General features: G+C 33.6%; 1 protein-coding gene across 1 annotated transcript; it reads left to right on the plus strand.

The window, feature by feature from the left end:
• Positions 1–13,717: 13,717 nt before the first annotated feature.
• Positions 13,718–16,773, plus strand: LOC125497281 (uncharacterized). The gene is made up of 2 exons (XM_048643888.2): positions 13,718–14,436; positions 15,719–16,773. Exons 1-2 carry the CDS (start codon positions 14,421–14,423, stop codon positions 16,216–16,218), a joined length of 516 nt encoding a protein of 171 aa, XP_048499845.1. The 5' UTR covers positions 13,718–14,420; the 3' UTR covers positions 16,219–16,773.
• Positions 16,774–21,269: the final 4,496 nt, after the last annotated feature.

Consider the following 21,269-nt stretch of genomic DNA (forward strand, 5'->3'; position numbering starts at 1 on the left):
GAGGAACTAAGTGATGATGCACTAGTGAATGAATCCACTATTGTTGAACCTGGTTCCCAAGTACAGGGAAATGAAGATGATCAAGGAAACCAAGTTTCCATCCAGGATTTCCAACCAAAGCCTTGGAAAACTCATCGTTCCCATCCTGTGGAACTAATAATCAGTGACATAAATAAGGGAACTCAAACGAGATCTCAATTGAAAAACTTTTGTGCTTTTCATGCTTTTCTTTCTATGTTGGAACCTAGGAATCATGAAGAAGCTCTCACTGATGCTGATTGGATCGTAGCAATGCAGGATGAACTTCATCAATTTGAAAGAAACAAAGTTTGGCACCTTGAACCTAAGCCTAAACATAACAAGGTTATTGGTTTAAAGTGGGTGTTTCGAAACAAATTAGATGAGTTCGGAACTATCATAAGAAACAAGGCCAGGTTAGTTGTGAAAGGATACAATCAACAGGAAGGCATTGATTATGAAGAAACTTTTGCTCCAGTTGCAAGACTGGAAGCAATTAGAATCTTCATAGCTTTTGCTGCCTTCATGGGTTTCAAATTGTATCAAATGGATGTAAAATGTGCTTTTCTAAATGGTTATCTTAATGAGGAGGTATTTGTAGAACAACCTCCAGGTTTTGAAAATAAAGAATTTCCTAATCATGTCTTTAAGCTTGACAAAGCTCTTTATGGGTTAAAGCAAGCTCCAAGAGCATGGTATGAAAGACTTTCTAAGTTCCTTCTTGAAAATGAGTTTAAAAGAGGAAAATTGGATCGAACCTTGTTTTTAAAATCAAAAGGAAAACATTTATTAGTTGTTCAAATATATGTTGATATTATATTTGGTGCCACTAATGAATCTTTGTGCAAGGACTTTGCTAATCTCATGAGTAAAGAATTTGAAATGAGTATGATGGGTGAGCTCAACTTCTTCTTGGGGTTGCAAATCAAGCAAACAGAAGAAGGAATCTACATCCATCAACAAAATACATAAAGGAACTATTGAAAAAGTATGGTTTGGAAGCATCCAAAGTAATCATACACCTATGGGAATCTCAACCAGATTGGATGAAGATTCTATAGGAATAAGTGTGGATCAAACCAAGTATCGAGGTATGATTGGCTCATTACTATATCTAACTGCAAGTCGTCCTGATATTGCTTTCAGTGTAGGTTATGTGCAAGGTTTCAAGCCAATCCAAAGGAATCTCATCTCACAGCTGTGAAGAGAATCCTAAGATACCTCAAGGGAACAGATGATTTAAGCCTATTCTATTCGAGGAGTGATACCTTTGAATTGAAAGGATTTGCGGATGCTGACTATGCAGGAGATCTGGTCAATAGAAAGAGTACATCAGGTATGGTTCAGTTCCTTAGTCATAGTTTAGTTTCTTGGAGCACCAAGAAGCAAAACACAGTTGCTTTATCTACAGCAGAGGCTGAATATGTTGCAGCAGCAGCATGTTGTTCCCAAATGCTATGGATAAAACAACAACTACGTGACTATGGAATCTACTTTGAATGTGTTCCCATCTATTGTGATAATACTAGTGCTATTAGTATTTCTAAAGATCCCGTACATCATTCAAGAGTCAAACACATCCATATTAGGCATCACTTTCTGAAAGATAATGTTGAAAAGGGTCTTATTAAAATGGAATTCTGTGAGACTGAACGTCAAATTGCAGACATTTTGACAAACCCTTAAATAGAGATAGGTTTGAGAAATTGAGACTTGAACTTGGCTTAATCAATTGAAATGATTGCTACATTATTCCCCTTTGTGTTAATTCTTTGGCATTATGTCTGGATGTGCTTTTGATGTTTTTATTTGCTTAAATACATCACAATCTTATATGATTATTTCATATGTATAAGTAAAAATGTCTGAAAACTGCTCACCAATGTCCAATAATATTCCCCTTATTGTTCATAGGACAATTCTATGCCTTAAGTGATGACAAAGGATTAAAAGAATTAATGGAGTTCCAAAGTAGCAAAATTTCATTGTTTCCATTCATTGTTCCCAAACGCTGTTCCCAATTCACAGCGTATTAGAGTTAGATTTTTTTCTTTTCAAAATTCGAAAAACCAAAAATATTCTGTTCAGATTTTATTTCCTAAAAATCTGATTTTTCCTTATATCTCTCAAGTTAGTTGAAGATATTTTTTAAATTAGATAGAAGATTTTTTCTTTTCATAAAACGTGTAAATACACGGTTTTATATTATTCTTTCCTTAAAACAAAACAAATTTTTTTCCTTCCTTCTCATAAAACCGAAAATATCTCCACAAACATGACTACCAAAAACACTTCTCACTCTCTCTCCTCCCACAAAGCCGAAAAACCCTCTCCTTCATCCTCTAAAATTGAATCACCAACACCCATGGATATTTCTCCCAATTCTTCATCAAGAATTCTAAGGAAAAGGAAAAATAAAGAAATCGGTTGAAATGGAGGTTGAAGAAGCTCATGCAACTAGTGAGGGGGAATCAGATGTTCCCGAGAGAGGAACAACTCGGTTGTTCGAAAAAATTCCACGGCAACTAGGTATGTGCATGGACTTTTTATTGATGTTTCTTGGTGCAAAAGAGTAAACTTTCGTCAATTCTTAATATGATTAAGTTTCAAGGTTGGGAAAATCTTTTTGTGAAATGTTATGGAAATAGTTTGATTCCTAAATTGATGGACGAATTTTGTGAAAACTTTTCCATGGATGAAGAAGGAAATTGTTCCACCTTGGTGAAAGGAACTCAAATAGATTTTAATGCAAAATTTTGGGTAAACTGCTTGGTGTTCCCGTGAGAGGAAATGATGTTTATTTCAAGAAACAACGTGGTTCATATCCATTTTCGGACATTTCGTTTGATCAATTGATTGTTAAGTATGGTGGTCAAAAGGGAAAAACATTTCTTGATCATAATCTTCTTTCCCTTATCACAAAATTTTGTTTCACATCCTCAAGAAAGCTTTATTGCCTCGTCTTTCCAAACGTGCTCAAGTTAGCATGTTGGATTTAATTTACATTCATTGTTTAGCCTCTCACAAACACATAAACTTTCCCTCTTTAATGATTCAACATTGAGTCATTGCATTGAAAATGGATTTGTTGTTGGATATGGAGCTTTAGTAACCGAAATTCTACTTAAGTTTAAAGTGAAAATTTCGGGAACTCAGTCCATTGGGTATCACGGGAAATATGTTGAATGTGCGTGCCTTGAATAACTTAAATGTTTGTGTTGTGAATGGAGAAGTATTAAGGGACGTGCTAATCTTGATGATGATGAGGAGATGATGATGTGGATGATGAAGTGGAAGAAGAAGAGAAGAAGAAAAAGAAGTTGAAGAGAAGAAAAATGAAAAGGCCAAAAAAGAAAAGGAAAAGAAAATTGAAAAAGAAAAAGAAGAAACTAAGAAGAAAGGGAAGAAGGTGGTTGATGAGGTGGTGAAACCGGTTGTGAAAAGCACTAGAGCTAGTCAAAGGGTTCAAAATTGAAAGTGCTTAATTTTCCTTTACTTGATGCCGAGAAATTGTGAGGAAGATGAAGTAAGGTGATTGATAGGGAAGATTATGAATCTAACCTACCTCCTTCTAGGGAACCGACTCCTGTTCCCATGGAAACCAATCCTCCTTTTCCTCCATCTCCACAAAAATCTGCCTCACCCTCTACCCTAGCACCACAAGATGATCCTATCCCTCCCTCTACCTCAAAACCCTCCTGTTCTGTTCCTAAAGCTAAGAAATCAGGTGGTGTTCCCATTCTAGAGGAACAACCTGCTGTTCCCAAACCTAAGGAACAAACCGCAACTAATCCTTCTCAAGCTCCCTCGTCTTCTCAAAATCCTACCATTGGTTCTACATATACTCTAGCTCATGCTAGAAGGTTGGTTTTTGTTTTCCTTGGTTATGGGTCATTCGGAAGCAATGATGGAGTTTGCTACGGAAGCTAAGGATTTAAATGGGTTGGTAAAAGGGGTTATGAGCAAAGTTGACAAAGCCTTGGATGGACAACAAAGTTATGGCTCGGCTTGGTGAACTTTCTTCCTCCATTCAAGCTATGAACTCTAGATTGTTGAAGTTGGAAGACATTGTGCTCAAGGGAAATGATACATTGGCCGAAAATCATCAAGAAGTGATGGCAAAGCTTCATGATGTGGTGGAAGAAGTAAACAACCTCCCTCTCCTAAATCATAAACTTTTCTCGTTTAGCTTGTTTTATTTTGTGTGGGAACATGAACTTTGTTTAATATTTGTCTTTTCTATCCTTCTCCTTTAATCATGCTACAATGGAACTTATTGATTTGCTAATTCTAAGTTTGATCTTTTTGCATGTGTGCGTCTAAATGAATGGCTAATATTCTTGGATTGCGGTTTTTGAGAGTTGAATGCTTTATTTGCTTATACTAACCAACTTATTTCTTACAAGTTTGGTGGTGTGATGTGTTTAGTGAATAAATTCATCTTTTTGAAATCGTGGACTATGTTTTTGAAGATGCCAAAGGGGGAAAGATAAGGCAAAATTAGAGTAAATTTTTTTTGTCATTATGTTCTCATATTTCGACTTTACAAAATAAAATAACGAGTCTATAATACTTAATTTAACTTGGTTACATACTTTGTTAAAATTATTTTTATATGACTTATGTGTATTATTTTTAGTATATGCCTTTTGTTGTCATCTTCAAAAAGGGGGAAATTGTTGACCCTTGAGTTTTGAAGATGACCTAACCACAAAAGACATAGTATATTTTATTTATGTTGTTGCAAGGTAATTCATGCTCGAGCTAAGAGAATACTTGATTGAAGATTAAAGCGGAGAATTAATCAAGATCGAAGTAAAGATGTTCGAGAAATGAAGAATCAAGCATGGAATGAAGATTAGAATACATTAGGGTATTTATTAATCTTCTTGTTAAGGTTGAGTAAAAGCTTTATTAAGTTCGTGGTGAATTCTCAAAGGAACTTGGTTCTGTTCCCATGAAAGGAACAGACCTGGCACTATAGGAACAAGGCTTAGGAACAAGACTTAATAATTAGGGAACAAGACTTAAAACTAATTTAGGAACTTCTAAGTGACTAATATTGTGCGCCTAAGATATTGTGTGCCCAATATAGTTGTTAGAGTTTTTAGGGATAATTTGACTAAGATCCATTATTTTAGGAAGTTAGTTTAAGTTTGTTAGGAAAAGATTTTAAAAAGATTTTCTGATTTTAAAATAACTGATTTTCAAATCTTATCTTTTTAAAATATATATTTTATTTAAAAGATTTAGTTTTCGAAAATATATTATTTACGGTTTTCAAAATTTTCGGATTTTTATTTATAAAAACTGTTTTCCGGTTTTATAAAAGATTTTGAAAAAGATATTTTTCCTAAAAACTAGCTAAAGATTTTTATTTATTTATTTCCTAAATTCTAGATTACACGCCTAAAGATTTACTGCTACACGTTTATGTAGTTAGTGGATTTAGTGGCTTAAGTTAATTATCCTCCAAGTATTTAATTAAATTAAATAAGATTAATTATTCTCCAAGTTTGCAAAAACCACGTAATATGTTACTGCTTCTATGAAGTGAAGTAGTGGATTAGTGGATGCTTTACATGACATGGAATAATTAATTTAATTTAATTAATTAATTAAACATCATGGAGAACATGTGATAATGGTCTAAGTTAGTGGAAATCATGTCTTGTCTTAATGTCTATAAATAGGCGCCTAATTCATTTGAAAAATTGTGTCTGACTTAGTTAATTTGTCTTAAGTTATCTAAAGTGTCAGTGCCTTTCCTTAAGAGAATTCATACTTACATTAATCGAGTTTTATTACTCTTCCATTATTTTACAAAGTGTATTTTTGAGAAAAAGGGTTTGAGTGAACTCTTGTAAGTGTGAGAAAGCTTTGAGTGAAGCAAGAGAAAGAGAAAGGAACTTCGAGTGAAGTTTGAGAGAAAACGTCAGTTGTTGGGAACTGTCGTTGGGAACTTGAGTTGAGTGACTTAAGTTGAGAATCGAGAGAAAAGTAATAGGTTGTAATCAGAGTTGTTTTGGCCTATTATAGTGGAAAGTTGTTTAAAATCCCTTGTGGTCGAGTTGTTTCTTCCTACTAGGCCTAGGAAGTTTTTCCTCGTAAAATCTCTCGTGTTCCCATGTTTACTTTTAATTCCGCAAAAAATAGTGCTTATTCTCTCACTATAATTCACCCCCCTCCTCTTATAGTGCTCATATTATACAACAAAGTATTTCTATGGACTTATTTTTCCTCAAAATAAACAATTTGGAGGAAATACCAAAAATCAACTACTTCCTAGACTTAAATTCTACTAAGTAATATTCTACTATATATGTGCTAGTAAGACCCCGAAATCTTGAACAAATGTCTATCTTGATTACCTTTTTGCTTTCTAAATATGCAAATAAAAATTAAATATTATATGTCAAATGTTTATATATATATATATATATATATATATATATATATATATATATATATATATATATATATATATATATATATATATATATATATAAAACCACAATTAATCTAAAAACTGAAAAACAAGCGATCTAAGCCGTCGGATTTAGAAGACAATATTAAATGGCCGGCCACAATCTAGCCATGTTGCATACCGAGAAATTTATTTTATCCCACCTGATTTTTTTCTCTCTTATTCCTCAGCTCTCAAACGTGATTTGTCTCTCCTAAAATTTTTGAAAAAACGATTCTCACGCTCTCAAGTCTCACCTTCAATCGATGTTAATCCTTCAATGATTCGAAATTTCGGTAAGAATTTGTTTAGTCTTTTCATTTTTCACATTTGCAAATCGAATTTCAACTCAATTTTGCTATAGTTGAGTTTATTCCCCAATTTTTCTAGGATTTTACGTTCAATTGCGATTTTCTTTCATGTTCATCTGCAAATTTTTGTGTGATTCTTCTTTATGGAATCTGATTCTTCCCGAATTTGTTGAAATTTGGATTATGTTAGGCTTAACTTAGGTTACTTGTTTTTTTAAGGAAAATGACGAGAAAATATGTTCTAAAATTTGCTGGAGAAAAGAAAAATGATGATGTTGAAGTACAACTTATAAATGCTTCTGAATTTGACGGTTAGTTGCTGTATTTTTTGTTCAATTTTTGATTTTTAAAATGTTAGGGTTTAGATTAGGAACTTTTTGCTTGTGTTTGCGAATTTACTGAAATTGTTAGGGTTTATATTATTTGTTATTATATGTTAGGTTTTGTGATTTTCTTTATTTTGTTGAAGTTGTTTTTAAGTCTAGTTATTATGTGTTGTTTTTTGTAGCTGAAATGGAGAATGTAGGGGAGAAAAATAAAAAGCATCCTTTCAAGAAATCGAAGGAAAAAGTTCAAGTTCAACCAAATGAAGGTAATGTATCTAACAACCTATTGTAGTAAAAACTTTTTAAAATGAGCAACAGCTTGTTAAAATGAGCAAAAACTTTCTAAAATGAGCAAACTTAATTATGGCTGAAATTGTTAGTCATATGGCTAGTAGCATCAGACATATGTAAAATGAGTAAATAATTTTTCAAATGAGCAAAAACTTACTAAAATTAGCAGAACAAACCTCAAAATGGACAAACAACTTGTAGCTGCTCACCTAAGAGAAACCTAAAAAAAAAACATAGTTGTAGCAATCCATTATAGTTTAGGACTTAGGTTGCTCTATCTCTATGAAACTATTAACATCTTGATATAAATTAAATTGAATATGATGAAAATTTGCCAAGAATTCTAATTTAGAGACTAGTAAAAACAACTTTGTTAGTGTAAAGTTCTAACCGAACCTAACAAGAGTTTTATCCTACATCAATTATCAATCCATAGTAGTGTATGACCACCTGCAGCTTGAAAAATATCCAAACAATAAGACTAACTACCAGATATCACCAACTATTCCTTATTGAAATATGTTGTGAAACTACATGTTCAAGTTACATAAACCAATATTAACCACGTCTTCTTTCAAATCTGAATTTTATGTATTGGTCGATTTTCTAGCAAAAGATGGAGATAAATAAATAAAAGAAACATTAATCAAGCCTTTAAATCAATATTGTGCGTGATGTTGGTAATTGGGATGAAGGAACCATCTGGCTTTTAGGTTGACCACCACTACTGTTTTTCCTTTGCTTCTTCTGTATTGTTCAATTCTTTGGTGGTCTTCCTCTCTTTGCAGGTGGTTTTGGCGGCTTTGGTGGTTTTGATATTTTGGTACTCTACTATGTGAAATTAATTTCAAAACTTAATAGGCATAACATATTGGCAGCAGCTTGTTATTTCCTCACTTTTTATTATGTGTGCATCTCTTTTTTTTATATATTTAGTTTTTTGGAAAATTGGATTTTTTAGATGATGAACCTAAGTATGATGATGATGAGAAAGCTAGTGACAAGATCTCTAGCGATTATGGAGATGATAGTGATCTTAATTATGAGCCTGATATCGGTGAACAACATGAACATATGGTTATTTCCACTGGTCAGATGAAGAACAAGGAGATCATTCAACAATCAAAATAGGTTCATAACAAGAAGATGTATGTTCCTATTAGAAATGAGAATAAGTTTATTGATATTCTAAAATAGTTCTAATATTCTATGTGTTTATCTCATGACGGTAGTGTAATGTGTATTATTGTTTTCGGAGTTCATGTAGATTGTAATTGATATTGCTCATTTTTACGTGTTTAGGAATTCTGAAAATATTGAGGAGGAGCAGTTAGTAATCAAGGAAGAAGGAGAGTTTGAAAAAGAGCCTTCGAAAGATGACAAGTGTAAAAAAGGCAGATTATAAGTCCTTGATGTCTCGTATGTCTCCTATTTCTCTAGTGAGGGTTATTTCAAGGTTCACAGAAGACCAAAAAAAGGACATCATTGACATTGGTTTTGGATCCTTGTTGGAGTTGAAGGTTACTTAAATTCCATTGCAATTAGGTTATTGGCTTGTTCACCACTTTGATGCTAATGAATGTAGTTTGTGTATTCCAGGTTGTAAGCCCATGAAGATAACTGAAGATTATGTGCATGAAGTTCTTGGATTGCCATTTGAGGGGGATGAGTTCGTTTTAGACAATGAGAAGCACTCAGATGTTGTTAAAGAATTCAAAAAGCAGTTTTGGATCCTTGTTGGAGTTGAAGGTTACTCAAATTCCATTGCAATTAGATTATTGGCCTATTCACCACTTTGATGCTAATGAATGTAGTTTGTGTATTCCAGGTTGTAAGCCCATGAAGATAACTGAAGATTATATGCATGAAGTTCTTGGATTGCCATTTGAGGGGGATGAGTTCGTTTTAGACAATAAGAAGCACTCGAATGTTGTTAAAAAATTCAAGAAGCAGTTTGACTTAGATAGTTTGTCTATTCCAATTGCTACGTTTTCAAAGAAGTTGGTGGAAAGTAAGCGTGGTGGAGTCATGTTTAAACAACTTTTTGTTGTTTTATGTGTTTCAATTCTCATGAATGGAAATCAGAACCAGAGTGTGAACTATCAAATTTTGAATTCTCTATGTGATGTTCATCAAATCAAGTCCTTGAACTGGTGCAAATTGATTGTTTCTAGCTTAGTTCAGGGTAAACGTTATTGGGATGAGAAGGAGAACAAATATTTTGCTGGACCTCTTTTAGTTTTATGGTAATAAAAACAATTTTATGGTATTCATGATTTTTTTGCTAATTTAAAGAACTTTTTTATACTAGTTATTGTATAATTTTACTATTTGCTTCCGTTTATAGTATATGTTTCATGTTTTTAATTTAAATTTATTCCATATTATAGTTCTTTACGTTGATCGGGTTGTGTTACAAGATGTTCGAGCTAAAAGGGAACTTACTATTGCTAAAGGATGGACTACAAGGATGTTAGTAACGCGAGAAGAACTAGAAATTGAGAAAGGGAGACTTACATTTGCTCATTTTAAGGTTTGTTATGCTCAATTTAAAAAGTTGTTGCTTATTTTATAGACATATTGTTCCTAATGAAATAATTGAAAAAAATGAGATTTGCTCATTGTTATTTGTTTGTACTCATTTTAAGAAGTTTTTCCTCTTTTTTTCGCATTTTTTCTACTTCATTTACCTCATTTGCTTATTCTAATTAGGTAACTTGGCTCATTTTATCAAGTTTTTACTCATTTTAAATTGTTTTTACTCATTTTACATATTCCCGGTGTTATTGAATTTAATACTAGCAATTGGAACACGAATGAGATTTATTCATTTTATGGTTCGTTTTGCTCATTTTATAAAGTGTTTACTCATTTTGCATACATATGATGTTAGTACCTCTAATTATAAGAACAATTTGACTTGTGTGGACCCGGTTCACGTTAACATTAGTGTGCACTAGGTAAAACAACATATCATTACTGAACAATCCACTATATTATGCGAAAACCCACTATATTATACAGAAATCCACTATATCATTCAGACCCACACTATATCATACAAAAACTCACTATACTATTCAGACACACTTACTATATCATTCAAACACACACACTATATCATACAGAAACTCACTATATCATTCAGACACACACTATATCATACATAAACTCACTTTAACACCCCCAAATTACTCGCTTTTAAATAAATTATTTAGTAAATAATATTTGAGTAATTTAGGAGTATTACTGCCACGTGACTAACACGCTTTCGGCAACCAACTACTAACTAACAAAATAACTTGCAGCGGAAGACTTTAACCAAAAATAATAATACTTCTTTATTAATAAAAGTAAATATTGTCTTAATACTCAAAATAAATGAAACACTCTAATCTAGGTGAAGATCCCCTTCCTAGTATGCTCCCATGCACATCCAAAATTCTCCTGCAAATCTACTTACCAAAAAGGTAAACAGGGCAAAGCCAAATAGAAAAAAGGAAATACGCGTCAGTATAAAATTGAGTACTGAATGTACTAGATAAGTAACACATTTGTTAGTTCATAACAATTTTTCTTTTCGAAAACGCTATCACCAATAATTCAAGAATAACTCTTTAAGAATAAACTATTTTCAAACACTTAATAATAATTCAAGAACAACATTTTAGAACAAACTCTTTCCAAACACTTGAATAATAATTCAAGAATAACCTTTTAAGAACAAACTCTTTTCAAACACTTGAATAATAATTTAAGAATAACCTTTTAAGAATAAACTCTTTCCAAACAACTTGGATTAAAAATAATCCTGAAAACAATTCCTCTTCTTATCACCCCTTCTATTTTGCTAAGTGTGCACACCCCCAAGCTAGTCATCCCATCATGGAGCTATATCAAGGGGTAACTATAATTGCCAACAAGTGAACTTTGAATCTCTTGATATTAATCAAGCGGAAATAATAATAATATGACTTGTAAGTCATGAACAAACCTCCTTTCCTCATAGATAACTTTTTGAACATTCAACGTTCATAGAAACCAATCAACCTTTTCTTGTAAAAGTAATTTAATTTTACAAAAAGGATAACAAAACTTCTATATAAAAATGATTGATAAAATCATTCCTTCTTTTCACTTCCAAGAGTGAATAATAAAATATTGTAACAATTTCAAACCAAATTTCTAAACCAATCCAACCATTAAATCAATAAACAACTTTATCACATAAAATCATATTTCAAAAGATCTAGTTACATAACGTACCTTGATCTTGCACAAACTAATACTAGTATCTTCACTTATTCTTATACTTGAGCTTTCTCATAACCAACCAATAAGCAATCTACCACATGAACTTAATCATGAATCTAAACATGAATGACCTATCATGAGCATAATATTTTTGAGTAAGAAATATGAAAATATTTTTCTTAAACTAAAGAAAATTGAAAATTGAATAAGAAATATAAAACTAGAATAGATAGGAAGAGAAAGAAGAACTTTGAAGTAAGAGAGTATGGATTCTTCAAAGTTTTTGTGTGGAAAAGATTGCTTAAGGTATGGGGTATTTATAGGAGTAGAATAGGTAGTACTTAATTTCAAAAATTAAATAGTTTGTAACCTTCACCATAAATTAGGAGATTAAACCATGATTTGTAACCTCCATCATAAATTTGGAAGTTATAGGAAAATAAAACTCCCTCCAATCACCATAAATCCCGTAGGAATACATGGCCCCTAAAAAATTTTTTTTTTTTTTGATTTTCTGAATTTTTTTTACTAGGATTTAATACCAAAAGCTTAACAAATCCAATTTTGGCGCCATATTCCCACCAAAATAATTTAAAACCAATAAAAATACTAAAAGACCCTTTGCTTAAAATATTTATTTTGGAAAATAAATATTTAATTATTTAAATAAATACTAAAAATATGGGGTATTACACTCACTATATCATCAAAAACACACTATATCATGCAGAAACTCACTATATCATTTAAACACACACTATATCAAGCATAAACTCACTATATCATTCAGACACTCATTATATCATGGAGAAACTATATCATTCCATATGTTAGAACAGGTGTCATGATATATACTACGCAACTTAGATCATCCGGTATGTTAAAATATTTTAATTAATTCCTCTATTATGTTGCATATAATTTCACATACTGTTTTTCATTACTAAAATATACTATATTGTATATAAGTTCACTATATCTCTGTAGAATTCACTATATAAAGTTAATATCTTACCAACCCGGTGTACACTAAGCTAGTGTGCACTGGGTCCATTTGAGTTTTTTTATTATGACAAATGAACAAAAATGAAATTTGCTCATTTTAAGAAGCTTTTGCTCATTTTAGAAAGTTTTTGCTCGTTTTATGAAGTTTTTGTACATCCGCTTATTTCATTTTAATTTGAGTAAATGTTTATAACGGTGGTTGTTTGATAAGGTTAATTCAAGCCCAGAGAAGATGGTTGAAACTAGTTCAATTCAAGAGGAAGAGTCGTATAACAGTGAATCTATTTTGAAGAAGGTACTTGTTCAAGTACCTTAAGTGTTATGTTGCATTTATTTTTTTTAAGTACCTATTTGATATTTTAGTATTATTAATTTTTTTTATACTTTTCTATTATTATCCTCGTTTTTTGTGCAGAAATGTATATTTGATCTTGCAGAGGCCGCAACAAAACTGGGCCATGCAATGCTTGACTTTCAAGCAAAGTCTCATATTGTGTCCATGATGTTCCAAACAATCAAGCCGTCAAGAGTTTGTTAAAAGGTACTACAGATTTACATGTTGAGTATAGTGATCATAGAAAGGAGGAAGTTAATTCTTTTTGCCAAGATGAAGAATATTGGAAAGATCCTAAAGTTTTATAAGCTGTTAATACTATTGTTGAAGCAATAGTAAAAAAAACAATGATGCAAGAAAAGAGCATAATGAAGGTCCTGCAGTGAATATAAATGAAATAACAAGAGAGATTGAAACAATATGTGAAGAAAGTGTTGAAGAAGATGAGTCAGAGCAAATTGAGAAATCTGAAAAAGGGAAACTCTACTATGATCTATGATTCCAATAAAGTAGGCAACCAAATGTTTGTGGTACTTTGAAGGTAGATAAGTCTTCTTGTGAGAAGCCAATAGTGCCTTATCAGAAGAGGAAAAGAATACCAAAGAAACCAGAAGAAGTCAAGAAAGATGTTCAGAATCAAATGCCGATGTCTACTTCAACATGTAAGGTTAACTTGGATATTATTGTTGAAGGCAGTTGCAATCGAGAAACTTTTATTGATTACGAAGCCAGAGCTTTTGCAAGAAAATTGACTAAACATCTTCAATAATATTCACTTAAAAGAAAGGGTGCAGTTGATGATGACAAATGTGTCTCACGTAAGAGGCAAAAACGAGATGTTCTCTTGACAAAAAACATCGTTCACCATTTAAGAACCGTTTGGTGTGCATTCAAACACCTCTTTTGGATGCTCACAAGGTCATCGTGAGTAGAGGTGATAATGAGGCTGGCAAGCTCGCGAGCAGCTCGGGCTCGGCTCGGTTAAAGCTCGGCTCGAGCTCGGGCTTGGCTCGCGACTTAAACAAGCCAAGCCGAGCTAGGCAAAGCTCGGCTCGTAAAGCTCGTGAACAACTCGATTATTATTTTATATTAAAAAAAATATTTTATATTAAAAAAATATTTTATATTAAAAAAATTATTTATATATATTAAAAATTATATTAAGTATTTATTTTAAAATATCAACTAAAGTATATAATAGAAAAAAGATAAAAAGAAAAGGTAAAAACAATTTAAAAGAAAAAGAAAACAAAAATAGAGAAGAGTAAGGAGTAAGTGGCGACTTGGCGAGTAACCCTAGTCTGCTACAGCCTACAATCATCTTTCTCACTCCCTCCTCTGCGGTGCGGTGCCATTGATAACCCTCGAAGGCTCGGCTACGAAGACTACGACGGCCGAACTAGTCCACCACTACTATGAGCGGCGGTGCAGGTAAAATTCTGTTGATTCATTTAGGTTTTCCCCCTATGTCCTAATACTTGGAGTTGCTGTTGTGACTTGTGAGCCTATGACATCATTGAGTTGATTTGGGTTAGTTTAAACTCAGATTTTGGATGAGTAAAAGAAAGAAACTTGATTTGGATTAGTATTAAACTCAGATTATTTTCTTATACCTGTTTGACTTTTTTTATTTGGGGTATTAAACTTGCAATGACATTAGCAGATTATTATGTATCTTTTCGCATGACTTGCAATGACTATGAAACTGGGAACTACCATTGCCCATAAAGTATACTTCATTATAATCTTCTAGCAGGAAACTAGGAATATTATAAGTTTATAACAATGTTGTACACAATTCTGTATTTCTGTTCATCAAAACCCAATGTAGGAATATTTGCATTTCTCACACTATCACCATGAACCTCATGCACTAAACGAATAATTCCTAGTTTCCTACTTCCTACAATCTTTTTTTTTTTTTTTGACGGGATACAATCATATTATCAACTCTAAATTATTTGTAAAACCTGAATATTACCTGGACAGAATCACATAACACTTAATAAGTTACCCATATCTACAAAATGCATCTGTTTTTTATGTGGTGGCTGTTTTTATGGATTTTTTTTTTAGAACGTATTTTTTTTTATGTGGACGACTTTCAGGTGGTTTCAATTTTTTTTGGTTAGTCTTAATTTTTTTTCAGTTAGTCTTCATTTTTTTTCAGTTAGTCTTCATTTTTTTCAGTTAGTCTTAATTTGTTTTCAGTTAGTCTTGATTTTTTTTTTCAGTTAGTCTAAATGAAAGTAAGTTACCTCTAAATGAAAGTAACTTAGGTCTAATTAAAAGTAACTTAGGTCTAAATGAAAGTAAGTTAGGTCTAAATGAAAGTAAGTTACCTCTAAATGAAAGTAACTTAGGTCTATATGAAAGTAACTTAGGTCTAACTGAAAGTAACTTAGGTCTAACTGAAAGTAACTTAGGTCTAAATGAAAGTAACTTGGGATTCTTAGTTTTATTATTCTTTCCTTTAACAACTAAGTAATATTAAAAAAAAAAACACTAACCTCTGCTTTCCTCTCACTTTATCCTTCTTCTTCATTCCTCTTAGCTGATTTCTTTCTTCTTTCTTAGATCACAAAAAAAGTATAACAAAATATACATTCAATGGCTCGATCTTTTTCTAACGCTAAGGTTTTCTTCTCCCTTGTTGTTGACAACATCTCCATGGCCTCTCAAAGGTAGTTATACTCGTGTTTTTTACCTCTAGAATGTTTTCAAGTGTTGTCCAGCGGCGCGGCGGCGGCGGCGACGGAGGAAGAAGATGAAGAAGGAGCAGCTGTACCGTTGTTGCGGGTTCGTCCGATGAAACATATTGGGTCAGACGGTCTAACCCAATACTTTCACTTTTTTTTTGTTATGTTATTGTTAGATATGTCTAGTAGTACACAACCAATGTCATCAACACCTCATGGCTCAACTACTTCTCCATTCATAGTAGAAGAGTTTTATGTCAATGACGATGATCGTGTGCCATATGTGAATTTGGAAAATGAGGAGAAAGAAAGTGAACCACCCCTTTCAAATGCAACTGGAAATGAGTCGGAGCCTCAAAATGAAAGTCAACCATCAAAGAGAAAGAGAGCAAAAGTATCCGAGGTTTGGAAAGACATGCTGGAACCGGTTAAAAATATGAAAACCAAGTGTAAGCATTATCATCAAGTGTTAAGTGCTTCAGGTACAACTACTCACTTAAAGCGACATCTTTAAAGTTGTTTGAGAAAAAAATGAATCAAATACAACAAAATATGCTTAATTTTTTGCCTTCGAATCTAATTGATGGTGATCCTAGTTTTAAGTTTGTTAGCGCTTTACATGATGGAAAGTTTGATATGATGGTAATGAGGGAAGGGATAGCACATTGGATTTTGCTGCATGAACATGCTTTTTTCATTGTTGAAGAAGAAGGGTTTAATTTAATGTTAAAAAGGGGAATTCCACAATGGACTAGTGTGTCACGTCACACTATAAGAACTGATTCTTTTAAAATCTATGAGGCGGAAAAAAAGAAATTGAAGGATTTGCTAAAAGGTGTGGAGAAAATTTCTCTAATTACTAATTTATGGCGTTCCAAACCTCAAAAAAATTGAGTATATGATTCTTATGGCTCACTTGGTTGATAAAAATTGGAAGTTCCAAAAGCGAGTTCTCAACTTTGTCCACATTCCTCCTCCTCGAAAAGGCAAGGACATAGCCAATTGCATTTTTAAATGTCTAAAGGAGTGGGACATTGAGAACAAAGTAAGTTATAGTCTTTTTTCTTCAAATTTATTTAAATTATGTATGACTAACTTTTTATAATTAATATTATATACATATATATATATATATATATATATATATATATATATATTCTTTTTGTAGGTTTTCACGGTTTCGGTATATAATGCTTCGGTAAATGATTCTTGCATAAGTATTATGAAAGATACTTTCTCACTAACAAAAAGGTTGATTTGTGGTGGAAAATTGTTCCACGTCCGTTGTTGTGCACACATTTTGAACATTATGGTTCAACATGGCCTTAAACAAGTTAAAACCATTGTTAAAAATGTGCATGACACCGTTGATTATCTTAATGGAAGTGAACACTATTTAAAGAAGTTTGCCGAGATTGTCCAACAATTCAACTTGAAAGAAAGAAGATTGATTCTTGAATGCAAGACAAGATGGAATTCAACTTTTGATATGTTAGCTTGTGCTCTCAAGTTTAAAGAGGTATTTTCTAGACTTGCTTTAGAAGATAATGATTATGTTTTTTGTCCAAGTGTTGATGATTAGGATAAAATTGAGAAATTGGTTGAGATCTTGATTATTTCGGGATCGAAGTACCCAACTTCTAATTTGTTTCTTGGGGAGGTTTATAGAGTCAAAAGGATGTTGGATAGTAAGTGTGATTCTAGTGATGTCTTTGTCAAAGAAAATGGTGAAAAACATGAAAGAAAGGTTTGATAAGTATTGGGGTGAATGTAATTTGTTGATGTCTATAGCTATTGTGTTGGACCCTCAAATTAAATTCCAAAGTCTTGAAATAGTTTTCCCAACAATGTTTTCGGTCGATGTTGCTAGGGAGAACATTCATAAAGTTAAATCAACTTTGTATGAGCTTTATGATGAATATGTTCATTTGTATTCTTCTTCAACTACTCGTCAATGTTGATATGGAAATGGTAGTCATTATATAGAATTCTAGTTCTGTTAGGATTCTATGTAAATTAGGAGTCTTATTTCAGTTTTATTTTAATTAAGTGTTTAAGTTGATAAAGGAATCCTATTATACGTAGGAGTCTAATTCCTTATCAAAGTCTTATTTTATTAATAATAGGCGTGTGAAGTATGTTAAATATAGGATAATTATTTATCTTGATCCTTAAGATAAAGATAAATAAGTTTATTTGTTTTACTAGTTCAAGTAGGTTTAGGAAAATCTTGTACTATATAAGGGGATTTTCGGCCATAATGATATTTTAGATTGAGTTTGAGTTATTTCTTGTTTCAGGAGAGAATCCACCATTGTTTCAGGAGTGAATCCAAAAACCCTAGTTGAACTGTGAGTCGAAATACGCCTGAGTTCTTCATATCCAGTTACTAATTAAATAAAAACAAACAAAATACAAACTTTCATAAACAAAAGCCACTAAACTACATAAAAGTGCCCTAACTAAGTGAATCTTCCATAAAGAATCACATCAAGTGGTGTGGCTGCTACTACTTCACCCCAATATCCAACGCTACTACCTCGCGCATCACAGCGCGCCCTTCTGCCGCACATCCCTCGCCTAGCCTTCGTCTACTGTCCGCATCACTCGCTTCCTCCCTCGCCCAGCATCCCGCCTACATAGCGCACGTCTGCTTCACTGCTTCCTCGCACATCATCGCGAGCACTCGCCCACGACCACGAACCATGGGCGATCCTCCGCTCGACGTGCTCTCGGCCATCAACGACAAGCTTGAAACCCTCATGGCTCAACACGCGGCCTGCACAAAAGTAACCCACCTCGAGCGTGACAATACTTTTTCACGCCCGCCCCCATATCACCCTCGGCGTGACAAAGACCTTCGCTTAGCCGAGTTACCTGCTTTTGATGGAGACTTGGATCCCGAAGCATATTTGGAGTGGGAACAAAGGATTGAACGACACTTTGAGCACCGAAACCTTAGTGATGGGTCTCGCTTCTCCTGTGCTATTCTTAAACTCACAAAGTATGCCTCCCTTTGGTATGAGTCTACCCGAACTAGGCGTGCAAGAGAAGAAAAGCCTCCTATTGATTGTTGGTCCTCCCTAAAGACCAAGATGCGCAAAAGATTTGTGCCTCGCACCTACCGACAAGAGCTATTTGTGCGCCTCACTGCTTTACGTCAAGCTACTATGAGTGTCGAGCTCTACATCAAAGAATTTGAACGATTACATATGGCATGCGATATTAAAGAAGCAGATGAACAAGAAAATGCTCGCTTTCTTGTTGGTCTCAATAGATCCATTGCCAATCTTCTTGAATTGCAACGATGATGTGTGTATTTTAGCTACTAAGATTGAACGGCAACTCCGTGAAAATCGCACACGAACTCCATGGGATGCTACTATGCCTGCGGCCACACCTTCGGCCACGCCTTCCCAACCCACGCCTGAAGTGCCGAGTGAATCTCCAACCCCTCAAACAACCACGCCCACTCCGACTACATCTCCAACTTCTAGTGCCACTATTCGAAGTAAGAAAACTCAATGTTTTCGTTGCCAAGGACTCGGCCATATTGTAAAGCACTGCCCTAACACAACTGTAACCACACGCGAAGAATTAGTCCTCTATTTGGCCGAAGAAGCGCACCATCCTTCTACTTCTATGGATGAGGATGATTTTTGGACGAATCAACCTATATGTGAACCAGAACAAGAGCATCCTTCATTACTCATTCGTCGCTCTTTGTTATCTTCTAACTATGATGATTCTGTGGATGAGCAACGTACCAACTTATTCCATTCAAACTGCATCATCAAGGGTAAAGTTTGTCTTTTATCATAGATAGTGGTTCATGTACTAACGTTTGTGATGTTGTCTATGGCTGAAGCTTAAATCTGCAAAGCGCAAGCATCCAAATCCTTATAAACAGCTGGTTGAATGATGATGGCATTTGGGTACGTAAACAAGCTTTAGTTGGTTTTCGTGTTGGTGAATACATGGATCAACTTTGGTGTGATGCTTTACCTATGACTGCATGTTCATTATTATTAGGAAGACCATGGCAAAGTGATAGACATGTGATGCATAATGGAAAACTAATGCATATCAGTTTTAATGGGGGATAAAAGAATGATTTTGCAATCCTTACCACCTAATCTAGGCGCCCCAAGGAGAAGGAAAAGGATAACCAAGACAAAGCTCATGTATGCATAAGTTCATGTCATCATGAATTTAAAACTGCACAAAACAAAAAGGAAGGAGACAACAACTTCTACAATTGCGCCAAGGTTCTAAGATGGACTTAGGAGACAAAGTATGGTTGTCACTTTCTGCTCAAAACTTCATGTGAATCATAAGATAGAGCCTATGGATGAAGGACCATTTGAAATTGTGGAAAAAGTTAGGCTATGAAACATTCAAAGTGCTGCTAGGAAATGGCATATGTGCAACATTTCCTTCATGTGATTTGGTTCCATGCTTCCCAGACTAAAACTTGTGGACAAGTTTTTTTCTAGAGGGGGAGTTTTGATATGGAAATGGTAGTCATTATATAGAATTCTAGTTCTGTTAGGATTCTATGTAAATTAGGGTTTAATTTCAAGTTTATTTTAATTAAGTGTTTAAGTTGATAAAGGAATCCTATTATATTAGGAGTCTAATTCCTTATCAAAGCGTTTTTATTTAATAATAGGCGTGTGAAGTATGTTAAATATAGGATAATTATTTATCTTGATCCTTAGATAAAGATAAATAAGTTTATTTGTTTTACTAGTTCAAGTAGGTTTAGGAAAATCTTGTACTATATAAGGGATTTTCGGCCATAATGATATTTTAGATTGAGTTTGAGTTATTTCTTGTTTCAGGAGAGAATCCACCATTGTTTCAGGAGTGAATCCAAAAACCCTAGTTAAACTGTGAGTCGAAATACGCCTGAGTTCTTCATATCTAGTTACTAATTAAATAAAAAGAAACAAAAATACAAACTTTCATAAACAAAAGCCACTAAACTACATAAAAGAGCCCTAACTAAGTGAATCTTCCATAAAGAATCACATCAAATGTGGAAGTACAACTAGTGCTAGTGATGGTGTTGGTGTTGGTGTTAGTATTGGTGGTGGGAAGAGGAAAACAGGAATGTTTGAGCTAATACAAGTTGCAAGGTCTCAAGACATACCCGGGGTTCGAAAATCAAAAATTGAGTCATATCTTGAGCAACGGTGCTTTGTTGCGGAGTCTGAGGATCATGGTGCTTCGTTTGACATCTTGGGATGGTGGAAAGATAAAACTAGCGAATTTCCTATTTTATCTAGATTGGCAGCTGATATTTTAGCCGTTCCCATTACTACCGTAGCATCTGAGGCTACATTTAGTGCCGGTAGTCGAGTGATTGACCCTCATAGGTCTTCCTTGAGTCCTAAAACCGTACAAATGTTAAGTTGCACCGGAGATTGGTGTAGATCACTTCATGGGGTGAAGAGAAAAAATAAGGTAAATCTTTCATTAACTTGGTATATTTGCTATAGCGCATTAATTTTCATTTCATTTATAGTATATATTAACTAACTTTATTATATATATTTCAGG

The sequence above is a fragment of the Beta vulgaris genome, chromosome 5 (genome assembly GCF_026745355.1).
Source record: "Beta vulgaris subsp. vulgaris cultivar EL10 chromosome 5, EL10.2, whole genome shotgun sequence".
Classification (NCBI taxonomy): domain Eukaryota; kingdom Viridiplantae; phylum Streptophyta; class Magnoliopsida; order Caryophyllales; family Amaranthaceae; genus Beta; species Beta vulgaris.